The sequence below is a fragment of the Chiloscyllium plagiosum genome, chromosome 3 (assembly GCF_004010195.1).
Source record: "Chiloscyllium plagiosum isolate BGI_BamShark_2017 chromosome 3, ASM401019v2, whole genome shotgun sequence".
Lineage (NCBI taxonomy): Eukaryota > Metazoa > Chordata > Chondrichthyes > Orectolobiformes > Hemiscylliidae > Chiloscyllium > Chiloscyllium plagiosum.
This window is the reverse complement of record NC_057712.1, coordinates 113,484,366-113,506,070: the sequence shown is the minus strand read 5'-3', so window position 1 is coordinate 113,506,070 and position 21,705 is coordinate 113,484,366. Positions and strand designations below refer to the sequence as shown.

At 44.1% G+C, this 21,705-nt stretch overlaps 1 protein-coding gene and 1 non-coding gene across 5 annotated transcripts in view; both read left to right on the top strand.

Moving 5' to 3' along the window:
* The first annotated feature begins 938 nt into the window (after positions 1-938).
* Positions 939-21,705, top strand: part of ddo (D-aspartate oxidase) — a 39,960-nt gene continuing 19,193 nt past the window's right edge. The window contains exon 1 of one of the 4 annotated variants that reach the window (XM_043687130.1): positions 939-1,078. Coding sequence is in view for 1 of the 4 variants with exons in the window: in XM_043687129.1 (XP_043543064.1) it covers positions 4,041-4,043 (3 nt within the window). In the remaining 3 variants the exon portion in view is untranslated. Of the gene's footprint in view, positions 1,079-3,809; positions 4,044-10,385; positions 10,415-10,494; positions 10,683-21,705 lie in introns of those variants that run through there. The other 3 variants (XM_043687129.1, XM_043687132.1, XM_043687131.1) reach the window with 3 other exon arrangements.
* Positions 3,419-3,538, top strand: LOC122548691. The gene has a single exon (XR_006311314.1). It is a non-coding gene; the product is annotated as a 5S ribosomal RNA (ribosomal RNA).

Here is a 21,705-nt window from a genome sequence, read left to right as displayed (position 1 = left end):
AAGATGATTCGGGGTTTAGATAGGGTCGACAGTGAGAATGTTTTTCCACGTATGGAGTCAGCTATTCGGGGGCATAGCTTTAAATTAAGGGGTGGTAGGTAAAGGGCAGATGTTAGGGGTAGGTTCTTTACTCAGTGAGTCGTGAGTTCATGGAATGCCCTGCAGTAGCAGTGGTGGACTCTCCCTCTTTATGGGCATTTAAGCGGGCATTGGATAGGCATATGGAGGATAGTGGGCTAGTGTAGGTTAGGTGGGCTTGGATCGGCGCAACATCGAGGGCCGAAGGGCCTGTACTGCACTGTATTCTTCTATGTTCTATGTTCTATGTTCTAATTAACCTTTGTGCTCGACAGTAAAATGCTGTGTAATCATTAATAAAAATAAAATAAAACATCGTAGTCCTTTCATTCCAACGAGCATCTTGTTGGTTTAACTTGATTTCTCAAAACCAATTTTTCCCTGTCTCTACTGAACAGCATAGACTCATTACTTGAAACACTGGGATATCTTTAATTGTCACAGATATCTTTTGATAAGGAAATTGTATTTGAATAAGTACATAATCCAAGGGCACAAATTTATCAGTGCAAGCCTGACATAATAAAAGCTGGATCTGTGAGAGTAAATTCTCGGCCATTCAATGATCATTCTCGGCTTCCCCGCATCCCCTGAAAATTCAGTTCGCTGTAACTTTTGTGTTATTTGGAAATACCCAAAGAAATTAAAACTGGTCATTTTCTTCGAAACAGTGGACATTGGAAATGATCATCAATAATGATTATCAAGATGAATGCATGCAGAAATCACTTACGATAATTTATCATGTCAAGAAGTGATGAGGATCATTATTGTCCTTTTATCATGTGGTTTTAGATCCAAAGGTTGTACTCTAGACACAGAAGGACAAGGGGCACCTTTTAACGAATCATTACTTCATATCTTAACGCAGCAGTCTGGAAAATGATATAAATATCGTCTGAAATTTCAACAGGAGGAAGAGTCACAAAGGGAAAGACCTGAACAGAACCAGCTTTTCTAATTAACAAAGCAAGGAACAGAAATCCCTGGAATAAGCCAGGTTAGCAATGTATTCATCATAGTCCTTGTGTTTTTTAATTTAGGAAATTGTTTAGGAATGCTGTTCTGTATGTAACATTGACAATACGTCTGTAATGCATGATTCTTTTTAAAAGTCAAGTTTAATTATGGAAGAACTGCAAACCTGTTGTGCTTAAACATTTCTTCCGTGTGCTGTAGTAACTCTGCTGAATGATACAGTATGTAAAGACCTGACAGTCTGCTGAATGAGCTGACTTCAGTGACAAGGAGATTTCAATAGACCTCAGTGTGCCATTAGACAGGACAATGGAAATCAGTGATGATTTCACTTTCCTGGTTGCTATCCAGAGGACACAGGACACTGTATACTCAGCTTCTTTAGCTCCGAGCTTTGGAGTACCCTTCCTAACTCCATTCACCTCTTTACTCTCTCTCTCTCTCTCTTTCCTTCTTCAAGCTTACCGCTCAGGCCTCATGTTGGGTTCGATGTTAAATTTTGTTTGATAATGCTGCCTTGCAGAGCATTTCACTCCATGAAAGATGCTATGCAAATGCAAGGTGCTGTTGTTGCTGGATGTACAAGCCTCTGGTTGAATAATCTGCTGCCGCTACGTGCAGGCTACCACAGAGAAATAAATATGGATTTGGGTATGTTCTGGAAGCGTAACCACCAGACGTGAAGCCTTCCCGATTCAAGGAGTTAACAGGGATTAAATCGACGTTTCGGGCAAAAGCCCTTCATCAGGAATAAAGGCAGTGAGCCCGGAGCGTGGAGAGATAAGCTAGAGGAGGGTGGGGGTGGGGATAAAGTAGCATAGAGTACTTTCTCCCCACCCCCTCCCTCCTCTAGCTTATCGCTCCACGCTCCAGGCTCACTGCCTTTATTCCTGATGAAGGGCTTTTGCCCGAAACGTCGATTTCGAAGCTCCTTGGATGCTGCCTGAACTGCTGTGCTCTTCCAGCACCACTGATCCAGAATACACTTGAACCAGACTGACAATGTCTGAACCTTGGATGCTAAGCAGACTTGGGCCTGGTTAGTACTTGGATGGGAGACCGTCTGGGAATACCAGGTGCAGTAGGCTTTTTCCGCTGCACCACCGTTCAATATGATCATGGCTGATCATCCTAATCAGTAACCTGTTCCTGATTTATCTCCATAACCCTTGATTCCACTATCCTTGATAGCTCTATCCAACTCTTTCTTAAATGAATCCAGAGACTGGGCCTCCACTGCCCTCTGGGGCAGAGCATTCCACACAGCCACCACTCTCTGGGTGAAGAAGTTTCTCCTCATCTCTGTCCTAAATGGTCTACCCCGTATTTTTATGCTGTGTCCTCTGTTTCGGCACTCACCCCGCAGCGGAAACATGTTGCCTGCCGCCAGAGTGTCCAATCCTTTGATCATCTTATATGTCTCAACCAGATCCCCTCTCAGTCTTCTAAACTCAAGGGTACACAAGCCCAGTCGCTCCAGTCTTTCAGTGTAAGGTAATCCCGCCATTCCAGGAATTGACCTCGTGGACCTACGCTGCATTCCCTCAATAGCCAGACTGTCTCTCCTCAAATTTGGAGACCAGAACTGCACACAGTACTCCAGGTGTGGTCTCACCAGGGCCCTGTACAGCTGCAGAAGGACCTCTTTGTTTCTATACTCAATCCCTCTTGTTATGAAGGCCAGCATGCTATTAGCCTTCTTCACTACCTGCTGTACCTGCATGCTTACCTTCATTGAGTGGTGTACAAGAACCCCCAGATCTCTCTGTACTGCCCCTTTACCTAAATTGATTCCACTTAGGTGGTAATCTGCCTTCCTGTTCTTGCCACCAAAGTGGATAAGGATCCATTTATCCACGTGAAAGTGCATCTGCCATGCATCTGAGCACTCACCTAACTTGTCCAGGTCACCCTGTAATCTCCTAACATCCTCATCACATTTCACCCTGCCACCCAGCTGATGAAATTTGCGAATGTTATTGCTAATACCATCTTGTATATCCTGAAGATAGATTGTAAAAAGCTGCGGTCCCAGTACTGATCCGTGCGGTACCCCACTGGTCAGTGCCTGGCATTCCGAAATGGAGGGGTGGAGGAGTGTGGAAGGATGAGAGAATGCAGGCTGCGGCCCTATGAAGCAGGTGGAGGGCTTGCAGTTGGCCTGTGTGGGGATGTGGGAGACTACAGGAGCCTGGTGGGCAAGGGCTGGCTGAAAGGCAGCTAGAGGGACGGAGGGAGGAAAGCACGCACGGAGGAGGAAGAGCAAAGAGAAAAAAATATAAAGGGGATAAAGAGAAAGAGCAACAAAGAAAATGTGGCTGGCCAGCACGCCTTGAAGTAGGGAGAAAAGGCAGGGGCCAGCGCCTACGGCCATACTAGTCTGAAAACGCCCGATCTCGTCTGATCTCGGAAGCTAAGCAGACTCAGGCCTGGTTAGTACTTCGGATGGGAGACCGCCTGGGAATACCAGGTGCAGTTGGACCTTTCTCAGGCTGATTGATTGTAACAGTCATATCTTCAAACCCATACCATATGGGAAATGTGTTTGAATCTCACCAGGGGAAACAGTGAGAGTTTACATTCAATTATTTGTGACTCTGTAGCACTGTTTCTATCTTCTGTGTAAAAAGCCCAGGTTCAAGTTCCACCTACTTGACAACATCCTTGAACAGGTGATTAAAATTTCTGTAACAGCCAACGAGACATCAGCAGCTGACAACACCCTGCATTCAGTTAGTGTTCCAGTCAAGTCAGAGGTGGCTGCAGTAAAGGGTGACAGCAAGAGGCAAAGTCCAGGGAGAGCAAACAAAAGGCTAGTCACTTCTCAAACTTAATACTAAGTGACTCAAATGTTGATGCAAGTTACAGCACAATGTGACTGAACAGCAACTAGCACACTGAGTAAGCCTCACCATTACAGCAACTAAAACCCTGGAGATGGACAGAGCTTGGAGGAGCCGTGACACCACCTACTGTTGAGAGGAATGGTCAGTGAGTACAATGACAAACGTGTTACAGTTTAAAAACAATCAAAACTGGGGGGGGAGCACTTGTGATCCAGAATCAAAGCAGAAGATTCTTTAAATGCAGAATTTAAGCATGATTACCTGTTGGAGATTATTTCGCCTCTGGACTGGCAACTGGCTATGGTTATCTGCATGATAGGCCTGGCTGACTCTCACAAGTCAAGCCTGTTTTCAGTGACGTGGTGATAGGCCATCCAGGTATTTGGGAGAGTTGAAGGACACCCTACCTGGTATTGTTGCTGGACTGTTAACCAGGTAATGTTAATGGAATTAAGGTTCAATTAAGGCAGACAGAATTTGAATTCAATAAGAAATACATACTTGGTCTTGAGAAACTAGCTTGTGGAATTTACTGTGATAATACTCCTGCAAATTTAATCTTAGATAAACTAATAGAAAGATAACTATATATGACCAAATGACTAATTTGTCTTAAGTTCCTTGATTCCAGTACAAAACATGCTGGAATGCATTTTATTCATTTGATCACTTGACTGGGCACCAAGGCAGCATTGATACCTGGAACTTTTGTTTTGCTAACAGTACAGTTGGTGTTGCTGAGCTGCAGAGTTAACCATTGCTTGTCGCAGTGTAATTCCTAAAATATTGCAGCAAGTTATGGGGAATCTAAGCCCCTCCAATGGTCCATCAATACAATTTCCCCTCGATCTTTCACTGCCATCTGAAGTAATTAAGGTCAGTTCTGTGACCTGTGGTTTCTTGTAGCTGATAGTGCCATCGAATCCTGAGCATGTTTATAATCTTTGTGTATGTTGAGCCTGAAGTTTCTGATGCAGCTGTCAAGCTTGGTCCTATCACTTCTCGTCTCCATCTCTCCTCTAAACATCCCCAACCGAACAGATGAGAATGAAAATGGAAGTCAGGCCTGAGGGATGTGAGTTAGGGTTGGCCAATGAAGAGTTTGTCTGCTATTGTATATACCATTCTAGACCAGGCATCTAGAAGCACATCACTTGTGCACTGACATGTTATCATTCAGGCCACTCTGCTGATTTTTGCTGCAATTGAATAAGTTTTTAATGCGATTTTCTAACTAACACCGAATTCCATGATCTTTGCTGCTGTTTTTTTGTTCACATTCTGTGACCCAATCCATTTAAAATTTGGACATTACTTTGTAGTTGCCATATCTGTCAACATCTGTTTTTTATCACATGGAATTTCAGAACTTTCACAAGTTTTTAAGCTTGAATTCTCTGCTCCCATTTTCTTTTTTACAGTGCAAACAATAAATCAGCAACTTTGATTTTAAAAGTGACAATTTATTGCTCTTTAGCAGCCATTTGATTAGAAAGAGGATGGAAACGGAACAGGAATGGTAGACCCATCATTGCTAATGTTGTGCCACCATCAAAAATGATGGCATTTTTCTAACCACTTCAAGTTATATAGACATTTGTGTTATGGTCATACAGTCATTCAGCATGGAAACAGACCCTTCTTTAGCATAAGTATATTGGCCTGGTTTTTGTGGAATTTGATGGAGGAACAATTGTTTGTGATCACGATACGTCCAGTTCTCCAGAGACCTTTTATGGGCTGTGGAGCAGCAATCCATGGACAGATTGTTTATAAATCACGTACAGGAAACAAATAAAGGATAAAGAAAGTTAGAATTTGGACAAAGAAACAAAACATTCATTCAGTTAAAGATACACAGTTATTTTAATTTTTAAAGTTAAAAGTCACACAACACCAGGTTATTGTCCAACAAGTTTAATTGGAAGCACTAGCTTTCAGAGCGACGCTCCTTCATCAGGTGGTTGTGGAGTACACAATTGTAATACACAGAATTGACAGCAAAAGTTTACAGTGTGATGTGACTGAAATTATACATTGAAAGATACTTGATTGTTTGTTAAGCCTCTCATCTGTTAGAATGACCATGTAGTTTCATTTCTTTCATATGTAAATTGCAAACTTTTTTTAAAAGTTACATTCTCAGGTGATCTTTATAGAGTCATAGAGTCACAGAAATGTACAGTATGCAAACAGACCCTTTGGTCCAACCTGTCCATGCCGACCAGATATCCCAACCCAATCTAGTCCCACCTGCCAGTACCCGGCCCATATCCTTCCAAACCCTTCCTATTCATATACCCATCCAAATGCCTCTTAAATGTTACAATTGTACCAGCCCCCACCACTTCCTCTGGCAGCTCATTTCACACACGTACCACCCTCTGTGGGAGGTCTCTTTTATATCTTTCCCCTCTCACCCTAAACCTATGCCCTCTAGTTCTGGACTCCCGACCCCAGGGAAAAGACTTTGCCTATTTATCCTATCCATGCCCCTCATAATTTTGTATATTTCTATAAAGTCACCTGTCAGCCTCCGACGCTCCAGGGAAAACAGCCCCAGCCTGTTCAGCCTCTCCCTATAGCTCAAATCCTCCAACCCTGGCAATATCCTTGTAAATCTTTTCTGAATCCTTTCAAGTTTCACAACATCTTTCTGATAGGAAGGAGACCAGAATTGCACGCAATATTCCAACAATGCCCTAACCAATGTCCTGTACAGCCGCAACATGACCTCCCAACTCCTGTACTCAATACTCTGACCAATAAAGGAAAGCATACCAAACGCCTTCTTCACTATCCTATCTACCTGTGACTCCACTTTCAAGGAGCTATGAACCTGCACTCCAAGGACTCTTTGTTCAGCAACACTCCCGAGGATCTTATCATTAAGTGTATAAATCCTGCTAAGATTTGCTTTCCCAAAATGCAGCACCTTGCATTTATCTGAATTAAACTCCATTTGCCACTTCCCAGCCCATTGGCCCACCTGGTCAAGATTCTGTTGTAATCTGAGATAACCGTCTTCGCTGTCCACCACACCTCCAATTTTGGTGTCATCTGCAAACTTACTAACTGTACCTCTTATACTCGCATCCAAATCATTTCTGTAAATTACAAAAAGCAGAGGACCCAGCACCGATCCTTGTGGCACTCCACTGGTCAAAGGCCTCCAGTCTGGAAAACAACCCTCCATCACCACCCTCTGTCTTCTACCTTTGAGCCAGTTCTGGTGTCAGCCCAGATAATATATTGAAGGTGTTAGCCCCCTGTGTACTGCTGTCTGTGCCATAATGTTTAGACTGATTCTAATCTAAAAAAATGAATTAACAGAATCTTACATGGATTCATGCAGTTTTTGAGCAAAGTACAAGGTAACTCTGCAAATACAAATTCACCCCACAAACGTGTATGTGTACATGTGGGTTTGTGTGTGGGTTTTAATTTTTAATAAAGTACCAACAATAATTACATTCAGAATGAATGAGACCTCACAAGTTCACAACAAATAGGAGTGTGACAAGGCAATTTGGTCCATCAAGTCGGCTTTCCCATTTAATAACATCTGATTGTGGCCATTTGCCTGCCTGTCCCCACTAACCTTTAACTCCTTTATTGATCAAGATGCTGTCTAACCCTGCTTGTATACGTTCACAACCTTGGCCTCCACAACTCTCTGTGGAAGAGAACTTCACAAACTAGCATCTCCTCTGAAATTAAATGCCTCCTTATTGCCACTGTAAATGGGACAGCACTTATTTTTAAACTAGTTTTTCATTCCCGACGAGAGGAAACATCTTCTCAATGTCCATCCCTTCAGAACGTACATGTTTCACTAAAACCTCCTCTCATTCTTCTTCACTTCAATGAGAACCGAATCAACCTGCCCAACCCTTCCCCCTCAGATAACTGCTTGTCACAGAGAGCAGACTGGTGAACTTTCTCCGAATGGTTTCCATTCCAAGTATGTCTTCCTTAGGCAAGGAACCAGAACAGTATCAGCAAACGTGAGGACTGCAGATGCTGGAGATTAGAATTGAGAGTGTGGTGCTGGAAAATGGGTGAAGGGCTGATGAAGGGTTCTTGCCAGAAATGTCGATTCTCCTGCTCCTTGGATGCTGCCTGACCAGCTGTGCTTTTCCAGCACCACTCTCGACCAGAACAGTATACACTATTCCAGTGATGGTCTCACCACCATCCCTATCTGTTTGTAAAAAGACCTGCCTATACTCCATGTACTATTTTATATTCTATCTCAATTGCAATAAAGGCCAGCATTCCATTTACCTGGATATTGTCCGGGTCTTATGCATTTGAACATGGACTGCTTCAGTATCTGAAGAGTCATGAATAGTGCTGAAAATTGTCCAATCTTCAGTGCACATCATCACCTCTGACCTTATGATGGAGGGAAGGCCATTGATGAAGTGAGTGAAGGCAGTGGTTGGGTCTAAGACACTCCATTAAGGAACTCCTGCAGGAACGTCCTGGAGCTGAGCTGACTGATCTCCAACAACCACCACCATCTTCCTGTGTGCCAGGTATGACTCCAACCTGTGCAGAGTTTTCCCATTAACTCTGGTTTTTGCCAGGATTCCTTGATGCTGCACTCGGTCAGATGTGGCCTGATGTCGAGAGTCCATGTTGGTTTGAAGGTCAAATTGATCTCAGCAACTTGGCAAGCGATGTCGTGGGTGATGATCTTGTGCTGGGCGAGGGGATCTTGTTTGGAGGGGTGAGAATGAGATCCTGGTTTTGACCTTATTTCCCAGCTCCCTCCTCACTGCTTGCAGGGTCTCATTCCTCTTTTTATCAAGACCGTTGGTACCAACATGGACCACAACCTCTGGCTGTTCTTCAGAATGTCATGCAGCCACTTGGTGATAGCCTTGACCCTGACACCAGGGTAGCAACATACACCTGTGGCTGCAGAAATGTCTATCTGTTCCCTTTACAATAGAACCCCTGATGGTAACTGCTCCTTCCACTCTCTTTTTTCCAACCTTTCCCGTTGAGAAGGTGGTGCCACAGACTGGGATTTGTTGCATTTTTCTCGTGGTTTCACTCTGTCTGGTGGCCATCCATTCCCTTTCTGCCTGTTCACCTACCTCACTGTCTCCGCTTTCCAGACAGATCTCACACTTGCAGATGCTTCACAGCCATTGGTCCAAGTTCAAAACATGGACTTTGAGTTGTTGCAGTTGCCTCATGCACAAGTGGTCACTCCAGACACTAGAAATGTCCCTTACTTCTCACAATGCAGAGAAAGGACATTCCATGTGGCTGAACTGTCCTACCATGACATTCCATTCACTCCCTCCAGTTTAAAGAATATTAAATATATACTAGAGAGTTTAACTTATTACTTGTACTTTAATCAGCACTATATCGAAGCTAATAACCAACAGTATCTGCTGAGCAGCCAAACTCCCAACTTCCCTGAATGGTCACTCTTGGATTTTTTTCCCCAAACTCGGCCAGGTTTTCCAGTCTAGCCCTGAAATTAATGGAGTGAGCCCCCTCTTACCTCCTTCTAATGTAATTCTCTCTTTGTTCAAATAAGCAGATGAAAACTGTGCCTACACTAAACATACGGGACACAGTCTCACTAACATTCTGTTGCGATGCTTCATGGTGCCTCAGTGGTTAGTACAGCTGCCTCAAAGCGCTAGGGTCCCAGGTTCAATTCCAGCCTCGGGTGACTGTCTGTGTGGAGTTTGCACAGACAGCGTGGGTTTTCTCTGCGTGCTCTTGTTTCCTCTCACAGTCCAATGATGTGCAGGTTAGCTGAATTGCCCATTGTATTCAGAGATATGTACACTAGGTGCATTAGTCAGGGGAAATGTAGACTAATAGGGTAGTGGAATGGGTCTGGACGGAATAGTCTTCAGAGGGCCTGTGTGTACTTGTTGGGCCTAATGGCCTGTTTCCACACTGTAGGGATTCTATGCAATAATTTTCCTTTAACCAGGGAGTTCCGTTCCCCTTGGAACAAACCTCATTCCATTTGTCCCCCTAATCACTCACTATACTCGCTGGAGTGATTGGAATGAGGTCAACCAGGTGGAACTCATACAATATGAGTTCCCTGATTGGGGCCGTTAATCTGGTCCAGTCAGAGAGCCCTGGCTGACAAAATAAACAGGAGTGTCAGAGGTTCTGCTCACTCTGAGAGCTGGCTCTGAGGGAGCAGGATCAGTCAAGCACTCCCCGCCTGTAAATGCAGAGTGGCTTGGTTACAGGATACCAGCTTTGGTGGAGTTATTTCACTTGCAAACTAGCAGTGGGATGCTGGTTCTGGGATATTCACGTACCTCTGTACCTCCCAGTTTGCTATCTCCCACCCTCTTAAAGATGTTCTCTATTTGAAAAGTGGGCAGGTTCACATTGTCCCACATTACCCTGCAATTGCCAATTATTTATCTTATCCAATCAATTAAACCTCCCGCCTCCCCCTGGACAACTCCCTTTCTCACTCAGCTTGAAGTCAGAGGTAAATATCGTCGTTGTCTGTAAGTGCTGCAGGATATTTACAACTTTGAATAAAATATAGTGTCGAGATTGGCGAGCATTTGTACATACTTGTACATCTGTAAATGTTAACTTACCTTTTAAGAAGAAAGTGAGGCCAATAACATGACACATGTGAAACATGTGCAGACTGGGGCATCACATGCCCTTGAGCTCGACCACCTGGTCACCCTGCTCTGACTGTCAAGCTTTTCCTTTCCGGGTGCTGTCGGCAGGAATGAGCGTGTTATTTTCCACTTGGCTCTCTGTGTGAGTACTGGCTGCTGGTTACAAACGGGGATGGGGTGCTGGGGGAGCCAAGATGTTATGGATGTCCAGGGGAGTTAGTGACGAGAATGAAACAGACGTGGTTTCGCAGACAGAAGGAGAGACTGGGAGAGTCAGTAAACAGGGATAAATATCCCAGAGCTGCCTGAACTCCGTCCGCCGTGTTGCTGAGTTTGTTTCTATCTTGCTAACCCGTCCTTACGATCAACACCTTACTGCTGATCTGTCAGGATTTTATTTCGAAAGCACCCACCAGTAACTTTTCTGAACGCGTTACCTTCTCCCTCGGCATACTCTGAGGGGGGGGGGGCAACTCTGTCGGATTGTCTTGGGTATGAATATTAAACCCCTCAAACTATATCCCGCTCTCTGTAGAGGCTTGAAAATTGTCACGACCCCCTCAGGGAGAGCTGTGTGTGGTGGGGGAGCTGGGAAAGAGTAAAACCATCAAATCCCACCCGCCCCCTTGATACGTGGAAATGAATCTAAAGGGGACCAGCGTGAGTCTGATTTGCAAGTGTCACTGTTTCTGCTACTGCTACAAGTACAAGCGGGGTGTGCCTGTTATTGTGGGAAACCGAATAATAGAATCCTTACAATGTGGAAGCGAGCTCTAACAGTCATATAACTCAATCCATGGTGGCTTCAAAATGCTCCTGTGCAAAGGTATGTGTCCAAGTTCATGAGTCACAGAAAACCAGCCCGCGGGTATAAGGACAGTTCATGGACTTTTGGCATTTATTGCTAAAAGAGTGGACTGTCAAACTGGGAAAGTGTTGCTGCAGCTGTTACGGGTATCAGTGAGCTAGCACTAGAGTCCCTGTACAGTTTTGGCACCCTTACTGGAGGCAGGATGTAACTGATTCAAAGAGAAGATTGTAGAGATGAAGGGCTTGTCTTCTGAGGAGAGCTTGAGCAGTTTAAGCTCAGTCGAGTTTAGAAAGATGAAAGGAGATCTAATTGCGATATATAAAATGTTATAGGGATTGACCAAATGGAGATTGTTTCCTCATGTGGGGCTATCTAGACTGGGGTGTCACAGTTTTAGGATAAGGGTAGCAGTTCTAAAACAGAGGTGGGGAGAAATTATTTCTCTTTAAAAGGTTGTGAATCTGGAATCCCCTCCCGCAGAGTGCAGTGGATGCTGGGCATGGGGTAAGTATAAGGAGGGGATAGACAGATTTTAAATTACTAATAGTATGAGAGATTATAGAAAGCGGACAGAAAAGTGGAGTTGAGACTGAGGATGAGTGAGTGTTGAATTACGTACTCCTGCTCCTAGTTCCTCTGTTTGCTCCTGACTTGTGAATTGTAGGTAGTGAACAGGCTTTGGGGAGTTAGGAAATGAATTATTCACCAGGGATTTTCAGCTTCTGACCTTGCAGACAAGTCCAGGTCTCTAGTATTGGTCGGCACAGTGGCTCAGTGGTTAGCACTGCTACCTCACAGCGCCAAGGACCTGAGTTTGATTCTAGCCTCAGGCGACTTTGCAAACCCCACACAGACGTTCTCTCTGTGTCTGTGTGGGTTTCCTCTGGGTGCTCTGGTTTCTTCCCACAATCCAAAAGATGTGCAGGTCGGGTGGATTGGCCATGCTAAACTGGGTTAGTATGAGTTATTCGTCAGATGGTCAATGTGGTTTGTTGGTCCAAATGGCCTGTGAGATATTAAAGGGTTCATTTGTTCTGCTGACATGTAAGAATTTGGATGGGGGGGGTTGTTTTTCCGTCTTGCAGGCAGGATGTGACAATCTAATCATACTCTGTAAATGCTACAGTTTAAGGAATAACCTAATCACACACTGTTATGAGGAATAATCTAATCAATTTACATTGTTTTTGGGTGGCATGTGACTATGGGGGAGTGGCGGGGGGGTTGTGTTTTGTGTGCATGACTGACTGTGATGTAAAGGGCAAAAGTGAGGACTGCAGATGCTGGAAATCAGAGTCTAGGTTAGAGTGGTGCTATCTTCTCCCCAACCCCATCCCCCCCCCCCCCCCCCCCCCCCATTTATCTCTCCAACCTGGAGGCTCCCTGCCTTCAGTCCTGGTGAAGGGCTTTTGCCCAAAACGCCGATTTTCCTGCTCCTCAGATGCTGCCTGACTGGCTGTGCTTTTCCAGCACCATGCTAATCCTGACTGTGATGTAAAACCCTGTATAAAGGGAGGACGGTTCCCTTGATCAGACAGCCTCGCTTCATATGCTCCACAAGCATCGTGAAGAGTGTGAAGCTGGTACTTGCTGAAATAAATCATGGCTGTTCTCAGAAGTTGACGTATTGCAGTTGCATCAAACATGTGAGAGTCTCAAGAATGGAACCTAACACCTGTCACCACACTGTAGGGATTCTATAATTCTGTGATTGCTACCAGCAACCCGGAGACAAATAAAATTCCTGTATGTTTTACGCACTTGGTTGTGGTTATAGTGGCTGCTGCCTCTGGGTGGCCAGTTCACCTGACCTGCACATCTTTGGATTGTGGGAGGAAACTGGAGCACCTGGAGGAAACCCACACAGACACGGGGAGAATGAGCAAACTCCACACAGTCGCCCAAGGCTGGAATTGAACCTGGGTCCCTGGTACTGTGAGGCAGCAGTGCTAACCACTGAGCCACCATGCCACCCCAGTTAGTGGTTAGTTCAGTCAAAAGGTCATGGGTTCAAATCCCACCACTGGAAATTACAGAAACAAATCTTGGCTCACATGCCAGTGTCATACTGAGTGTCTACTCAAGGTCCTTTGACACCAAGTTGAAGAAAAACAAAAATTTATTTTTTTTTTTGCATCTATCTGTCTTGGTTTAACTGTCAAGCAACAGCTCATTCAGATTATCTGGTCATTTTCACATTATTGTATGTGGAATCTTACTTTGTGCAAATTGGCTGTTGTGTTACTTGCATTACAACAGTTACACTTTCAAGATAATAATTAGTTATAAAGCATTTTGGAATATCCAGTAGTCAAGGATGTATATATGCTACATATAGGTAAATCTTCTCTCTAGATCCAGTTGTGCTGCTCGCAATGTGGTCCCCTCTACATTGGGGAGACAAAGTGCGGACTGGACGCCCTCTTTGCTCTATCTGCAAAAATGACCACAAGCTTCCAGTTGCCTGAGACTTCAGCACCATCACCCTGTTCCCTGGCCACTATCTCCATCTCAGGCTTGCTGCAGTGCTCCAGCGAAGCTCAACACAAGCTGGAAGAAAAGCCCTTCATTTCCAATTGGGTGCCCAGCAGCCTTTGGGACTCAATATCGAGTTCAGTAATTTTAGGGTCTGAGCATCCTCTCCAATTCCTTACCCTAACTGCACACCCCGTCATTACACAACCTGCTTTTAGCACAGCCAATCTTTTTTTCCCTGCTAATGGCTCCCATTCTCAGCTTTTCTTTCACCTCGGCCCACCATTAACCATTTCTCTGTCTGCCAAACTACTCTCTCTCTCTCTCTATCTCTCTCTCTATCTCTCTCTCTATCTATCTGACCCTGAAATGTTAACTCTCCAATTTCTGTTTTTGTTTGGGATAATTAATTGTTCATCATTTTTAACATTGTGTTCATAAACGCGAGAGTCAGTAATATGTCTGACAATAACTTCAGATTAATCAGTACAGTATCAAACTGAGGCACCATGCAGAGTACAGCAAACAGTCCTACACCTTTATACCTGTACATAAAGATCTTCCTGATAACTGTGATCAAACACAGTCATTTGTATTGAAGCTTCCTAGAGTTGCTGCTGAATGATGCTTCAAGGGATCCATTTGTATGAATTTGAATATATCCAGTGCTCCAGTCTTTTGCTGCCTTGAACTCTGAGCTTTCTATGAGCATTAGATAATCAATAGAGAGCCACATACAGCATATCTTGGTCACTCCTGTTATGGTGATATCTCAAGTAGACAGGCAGGAGGCTGGAAGAACACAGCAATGCAGGCAGCATCAGGAGGTGGAGAAGTTGACATTTTGGATGTAACCCTGGAGCAATCCTGAAGAAGGGTTACACCCCAAACGTCGACTTCTCCACCTCCTGATGCTGCCTGGCTTGCTGTGTTCTTCCAGCCTCCTGCCTGTCTACTTTGGATTCCAGCATCTGCAGTTTTTTTGTCTCTAACCAATAATAATACCACAGTGGCTTTTGCTTCTTACATTCCCTCCTTGTGAACAATGACTTATGTCCGAGGTTGTCATTCTGACACAGCAGAACTGTTGCAGGCTCAGGAGAGAGGTAATCTGAATTTCTTTTGTATTTCCCCTTCTCTGTCCACAAATAAGAATGTTTTAAAACTTTATTTCGGTTTCATTTGAAATAGATTGTGACATGTTCCCCCAAACCAAAAGTTTGAAAAATGCAATTTTTAAATGTCAACAAACTTTCTTTAGAGTTTAAAACCCTGGTATGGTTTATTCATCCTTGCACCATGTGATCAGCCATCACCAGTTATCTTGAAGTCCAGTGTCATCCTGGACTTGAAACGTTAACTCTTTCTCTCTCTCCACAGACAATGCCAGGTCTGCTGGTGTCCTAGCTTTCAGATCTTGTGGACCTGACAGCATGGATTAAACCAATTCCAACTCATTCATGTGGTTTAGTCGCAATTGTACACCAATGTTTCTGTGGGTTTTTTTCTATACCAGAATAACATGAAAGTGATACTTATAACCCTGCATGGCCCTCCCAATTTCCCCATGGATACTGGCACACTTTTTGCCATTTAACACACCATTCAACCGAAACTTCAATTTATTTTTCAATGTTATTTGCAAGACAAACCTTGAAATTTGGTGAATTCAATTGAGGCATTCAGGAGGACATTGGATGATTATTTGGAAAGAAACAATGTGCAAGGATATTGGGGGGAAACGATGGGAGATTGACTTTGAGTAATGGTGTTCGTTTGATGAGACGATGGCTGTAATACTCTGCGATTCTGAGTCTTCCTTTCCTCAGCACAGCACTTATACATAGTTAAGGGCAGCACTCTTAGTTAATGTTGATATTTACCTCCCTCTCCCACATTAATGCCTGCACTCCCCAAGCCTAAACTCGTAAGGAGCGACTTTATTTTTTGTCGTCCCATCTCTCACACACAAGGTAAATGCTGCTGCAGTTTCAATTAGTTCCAACTCAATGCGAAGTTTATTTAGAGGTTCCTGTTCTATGAATATTTTGCCCCACAATTGCAGTGGTCATTGAGGAGAGGGGGCCAGTTTTTAATCAGGATAATCCTGAACCATGATTGCCAAAGAGCTGATTCTAATGGGTGACAGACATCAGTCCTCTCCAGACCTCAAGTGTTGAAGGAATAGAGTTCTGAGGAAGGGTCACTGGATCCATCATGTCAGCTCTGATTCCTCGCCACAGATGCTGCCAGACCTGTTGAGCTTTTGCAGCAATTTCTGATTTTGTTGCCTGTAACTGTATTGAACATTCATGTTTTGAGCGTTCTTTTTCTGTTTTGGTTTAAGCATTTTCTCCCTAAGGAGATGCCTTTTACTTGAATGTTTCCATGGGTTTCTTTCACCATCTGCTATCTTGGCAACGTGCCCATTCTTAAAGAATGATAACGAATGAATAGTTAATTGATGAATACCGGAAGCACTCAGGAGGTCAGGCATTTGTGGAAAGTGGGAGAAAAAACATTTTTGTTATAATCCTTTAAGGGTCTTAAGTCTCCACAAGCGTTCCTGGCCAGTTAATTGTTCTCCGCATGTTCTATGTTTTATTTACTTCACATTTCTGGCATTTGACAGTATGTTTTCAGATAGTCTTTTTGTTATTGTACAGTGGCTCAATATTTCACAAGGATTTTTGATCAATTACAGACGAGGATGGTTAATTGGTCTGTTTCAAATCATTAACCCAGAAAGATGTTAAATATTTCCCCTTGCAGCACTTAATTCTTAAACAGATGTCAGTTCACCTTATAGATTGCTCTTTGTATGAAGAACCTTCTGATATTAGTCTGAAACTTGTTTGAATCTATTCCCTTGTCTTGTTTTTAGTTTAAAATGAAGGCACATCTTAAATCTTTTCCATCTGACTTACCTTGTGCCCCGTGCTGACCAGCTCGCATTTATACACGGGATAGGGTATTCTTGTCTTCTTTAAATGTTTTTTAGAAGGATGTTTCTGACTCTAGCTGCCTTTTTAAATGCATCCCTTAAGGTTCAATCATCCTGAATTCTGTCCTATTCACTCACCCCCCCTACTCTGTATCGTATTCAGCTAACTTCAGCACAAGTAACAACGAAAGCCAGATCTTTTTTTAAGGTGATGAAATATTTGTTATGCCAAATGATTGTTCTTTTACAAATCATGAGAACAGCATAGCAAGGACTGAAAAATAACATGAATTCAAAATAAGAAAGTACAGCAGACTCTATACATTTCTTAGTAACGGGTTTCGGGAATGTTAGAATATTATTAGATTGTGGTACTGAGACACATGAAATCAAAGTGGAAACTGGAATTGAGGGACTGGTCAGTGATCCCTTTAGATATCAGAGCCAGGGGTTGAATGGTCTCTTTCAGTTGCTATGGTTATGTATTTAACAATCAATGAGACCATAAGAAATAAGAAGAGGAGTAGGGCATTCAGCTCCTCGAGCCCTCATGGCTGATCCAACATTTCTCATGTCCACTTTCCCTCCCTTTCTCCATAATCCTTGATTCTCCACTTCAATAATCCATCTCAGCCTTAAATATACATAAGGACTCTGCCCCCTCAGCTCTCTGTGGAAAGGAGTTCCAAAGACTCTGAGAAAAGAAATTGTTCCTCATTTCAGACTTAAATTGGCGTCCCTTTATTCTGAGAGGATGCCCTCTGGTCCTGGACTCTCCCATGGGGGGGGGGGGGGGGGGGAACATCCTCTCAGCATTTACCCTGTCAAGCCCTTAAAGAATCCTACATGTTTCAGTGAGATCACCTCTCATTCTTCTAAACGCCAGTGATTACAGTCCCAATCTATTTAATCTTTGCTCAGGAAACAATCTCTCCATACCTGGGATCATCCAAGTGAACCTTCTGTGAAGCACCTCCAATGAGATGATATGTTTCTTATGTATGTGAACTGAACTGCTCTCAGTATGTGAGATATACAACATATGGCTGAGTACACATTGCAGCAACATGCAGATTTCAATCTCCATATATAAAGGAGGTAGTTTTGGCGAGTTGCAGTTTGCATGGATGAGTAATGTTTGAAGTTTCACTGTTGGACTGAAGATAATGTTATGACCATAAGACACAGGGGTAGAATTAGGCCACTTACCCATTGCATCTGCAAGACCCATTCAATCATGGCAGGTATGTTTCTCAACCCTACTTTCCTGCCTTCTCCCTATGACCTTCAACCCCTGTTACCAATCAAACCCTACACGCAATGACTTAGACTCAAAAGCTGTCTGTGGCTATGTGTTCCACAGATTCACCACCTTCTGGCTGAAGACATTTCTCCTTGTCTCTGTTTTTTTAATCTACCATCTAACTGTTTATTTCATGTATATTTTGCTACAAAATACAGTGAAAAGTGTTGTCCAGTGTCACCACTCTGGCGCCGCATTAAAATACAAAACATAGAACACAAAGGCAGAACAATAAAGAAACAGTGCTCAACTTTACAGTCCTTCTGTTAATTGCCCCATTATTGTCCATGCACCTGGTGGCCAAGCCCATGTCCCCTTAGCCATGCCACCACCACTGGCTCAGCAATCGCCACTCTTCACTGCCATCTCACCTCCACCTACACTGTCATCACTAGGGGCCCTTGCTAGTCCTCACCAATGCAGATGTACCCAGTAGGCATCGTTAGCCACACCAGCCCAAACCCAACTACGCCACCACCATGAATCTTCATCGGGCTCACCTTACCGCTGCCAGGTCTCATACTGGGCCCAAACTCGCTTCTACCACAACCTTCATGGTGGACGCAGACGCTGCCAGGAACCCAGACTTGTCTCCACCGCAGCAGCCAAGAGCTGGTGCTAGGACCACCTCGTCAATGCGGAAGGACTGGGCTCACTCTGCACTGGGCTCATTCACCACCGCAGTTCGAAAGGGTCGTCCCTTCACTCTGAGGCTGTGCCCTTGGTTCCTAGTCTGTCCTATTGGTGGGAACATCTTCTCCATATCCCCTTTATCCAGGCCTCTCAGTATTCTATAAGTTTCAATGAGATCCCCCATCATTCTTCTAAACTCCATTGAGTACAGGCCCAGAGTCCTCAACTGCTCCTCCTATGACAAGCCCTTCATCCCCGGGATCATTCTTGTCAACTTTTGCTGGATCCCCTCCAGGGTCAGTACATCGTTCCTTAGATACAGGGCCCAGAGCTGCTCACAATGTTCTAACTATGGTCTGACCAAAGTTTTATTCCCATTTTGTATACCTCTACTCCGTATTCTCGCCCTCTTGAAATGAATGCTAACATTGCATTTGCCTTCCTAACTGCCAACACAACCTGCATGTTAACCTTTAAGGAAGTCCTGAACTAGGACTCTCCAGTCCCTTTGTGCTTTAGATTTCTGAAGCCTTTCCCCATTTAGGAAATAGTTTACACCTCTAACCTTCCTACCACAGCATATAACCTCACACTTTCCCACATTGTATTCTATCTACCACTTCTTTGGTTACTCTCCTAGCTGTCCTTCTGCAGCCTCCTGTCCCTCCACCTATCTTTGGAGGTGCAAACTTAGTGACAATGCCCTCAGTTACTTCATCCAGAAGGTGTGATACCCAAGGCCTGTTAAAGTCTGCTCCCTGGTCAATTGCAGAATGTGCTGCTCTACCTAAATCAGTCAATCAATCCCCTTGAGGTCACTATTACCAGTCTGATTCTTCCAATTTATTTGTAGATTAAAATCCTCCATGATTATTGTGGCCTCTTAATCATAGGCACCCAATATTTCTCTTGTATACTTTGTCCTATGTTGTGATTACTGTTAGAAGGCTTGTAGATCGTTCCCACAAATGACTGTGTTTTTCCCTAGTATTCCTGATCTCCACCCAAACCAATCTTACGCCCCGACCAACTGAACCAAGGTCCTGTATAACTATTGAGCCAATACCATCTTTGATTAGGTATGCCAACCCTCCATCTTTACTGAGCAGCTTCTCTAATGTCATTCAAACCTCATTGTTCAGAACCTAGTCCTTGTCATCCTGTAGCCCCATCTCTCTAATAGTTATCAGATCATATTTATTTACATAGTGCACAGTATCAATTCAGTTACTTTGTTGTGAGTGCTACATGCATTGAGATGCGGAGCCTTTACTTTCTTTTGTTATCTTTGTCTTGACTGTTGGTGTTATCTTAGCCTCTTTATCTCTTCCTCCATTTCTCTGACTCTCACTTTCCATTATTTGGTTCGGACGAACATAATTCAAGCTCAGTTCAGGCCGAGACCGTCACGATGGTACAGATCCCACTCTTCCCAGTGCAGGTGCCAATTCCCGACCAGCAGATACACTTCTCCCACATTGGCCTTTGAGATGCTCACTCACCTCTCTAATCTGACCTGCCTTGTGCTAATTTTTGTGTAGCCTGGGTAGCAACTAGATAAGGCAGATGACACAGCCCCATGAACTCATTCTGTTTGATAATGCCTACATGATCCTGTCCCAACTTCATCAGTACATTCCTTCTTGAATGGCTTCCTGTACCAGGGTGCCATGGTCAGTGAGCTGATGCCATGCTGCAGCCCCCACACTCTTCAAAACAAAATCCCAAACATTTTAGCAATTGTAGAGGCTGCTCCTGCCCTCTGGGTCCCCTTCTCTTACCTCACTTGCTGTCAAGCTTTCTTCCTCCCTAGTGTCTGCAGCTCAGCATCAATAATTCTGAGCCAACGTTTTTTTTAAAAAATTTCATTAATGTATTTTATTCTTAAAAATATCTTCATACGCATAAATAGTCGCTGAAGCAATTCTGTTCTGTACTGTAGCATATGAAGAAACAAACATCAAAGTTTGATTCTATCCAGCAAACAAACCAAAGGCATCTCTTAAATTTACAAGGTTACATTTACATATATTTGAGGCATTGGGAGAGTCTGATTACCTTCAGCAGAAAGACCTCAGACAGTGGTCCTTCCCCACTGCCATGGCGGCAGCTGCCCTGAGCTTTAGTGTGTACCTCAGCAAGTAGTCCTGGGCTTTGGAATGTGTCAGTCTGCAAAACTAGAGGGCAGGATCAACTCCTTGCTCTGGAAGATCAACAACTTTCGGGCAGATCAAAGAGCATCGTTCACCGAGTTGATGGTCCTCCAGGTACAGTCGCAGTTTGTCTTGGTGTGCGTCCCGGGTAACAGACCGTAGAACACAGAGCCCTGCATCACGGAGCAGCTCGGGATGAACCTCAACCAAACTCGCTACATCCCTGTTCAGTCTTTCTTTAGAAAGGCCCATCCCAGCAGGAGATGGGTGACAGTCTCTATCCCCTCGCAGCTGCTTCGAGGGCAGCGTGCGGTGGTGCACAGAGTCCAGGTGTACATGAAGGATCTCACAGGTAGTGCCCTTCTCACCACCCGCCAAGCGCTCTCTTGGTGCTTGTTGGAAAGTTCTGGTGATGAGGCGTTCTGCCAAATGACTTTGACAGTCTGCTCAGGGAACCATGTGACAGGATCCGCACTCTCCTCCTCCCTCAGGGTCTCAGGGACACTATGTGCTGACCACTTCCTGATTAACTTCAAAAATATACCTTGTCACAAAAGCAGTTTGGTTCTGTACAGTCACATATCAAGGAAATAAACAAAACATTGGACTTTGATTTTATCCAAAATACCAAAATACCAGATGGCCTCCTTCTTTAGAGACCGCAATTTCCCTTCCCACGTGGTTAAAGATGCCCTCCAACGCATCTCATCCACAAGCCGTACCTCCGCCCTCAGACCCCACCCCTCCAACCGTAACAAGGACAGAACCCCCCCTGGTGCTCACCTTCCACCCTACCAACCTTTGCATAAACCAAATCATCTGCCGACATTTCCGCCACCTCCAAAC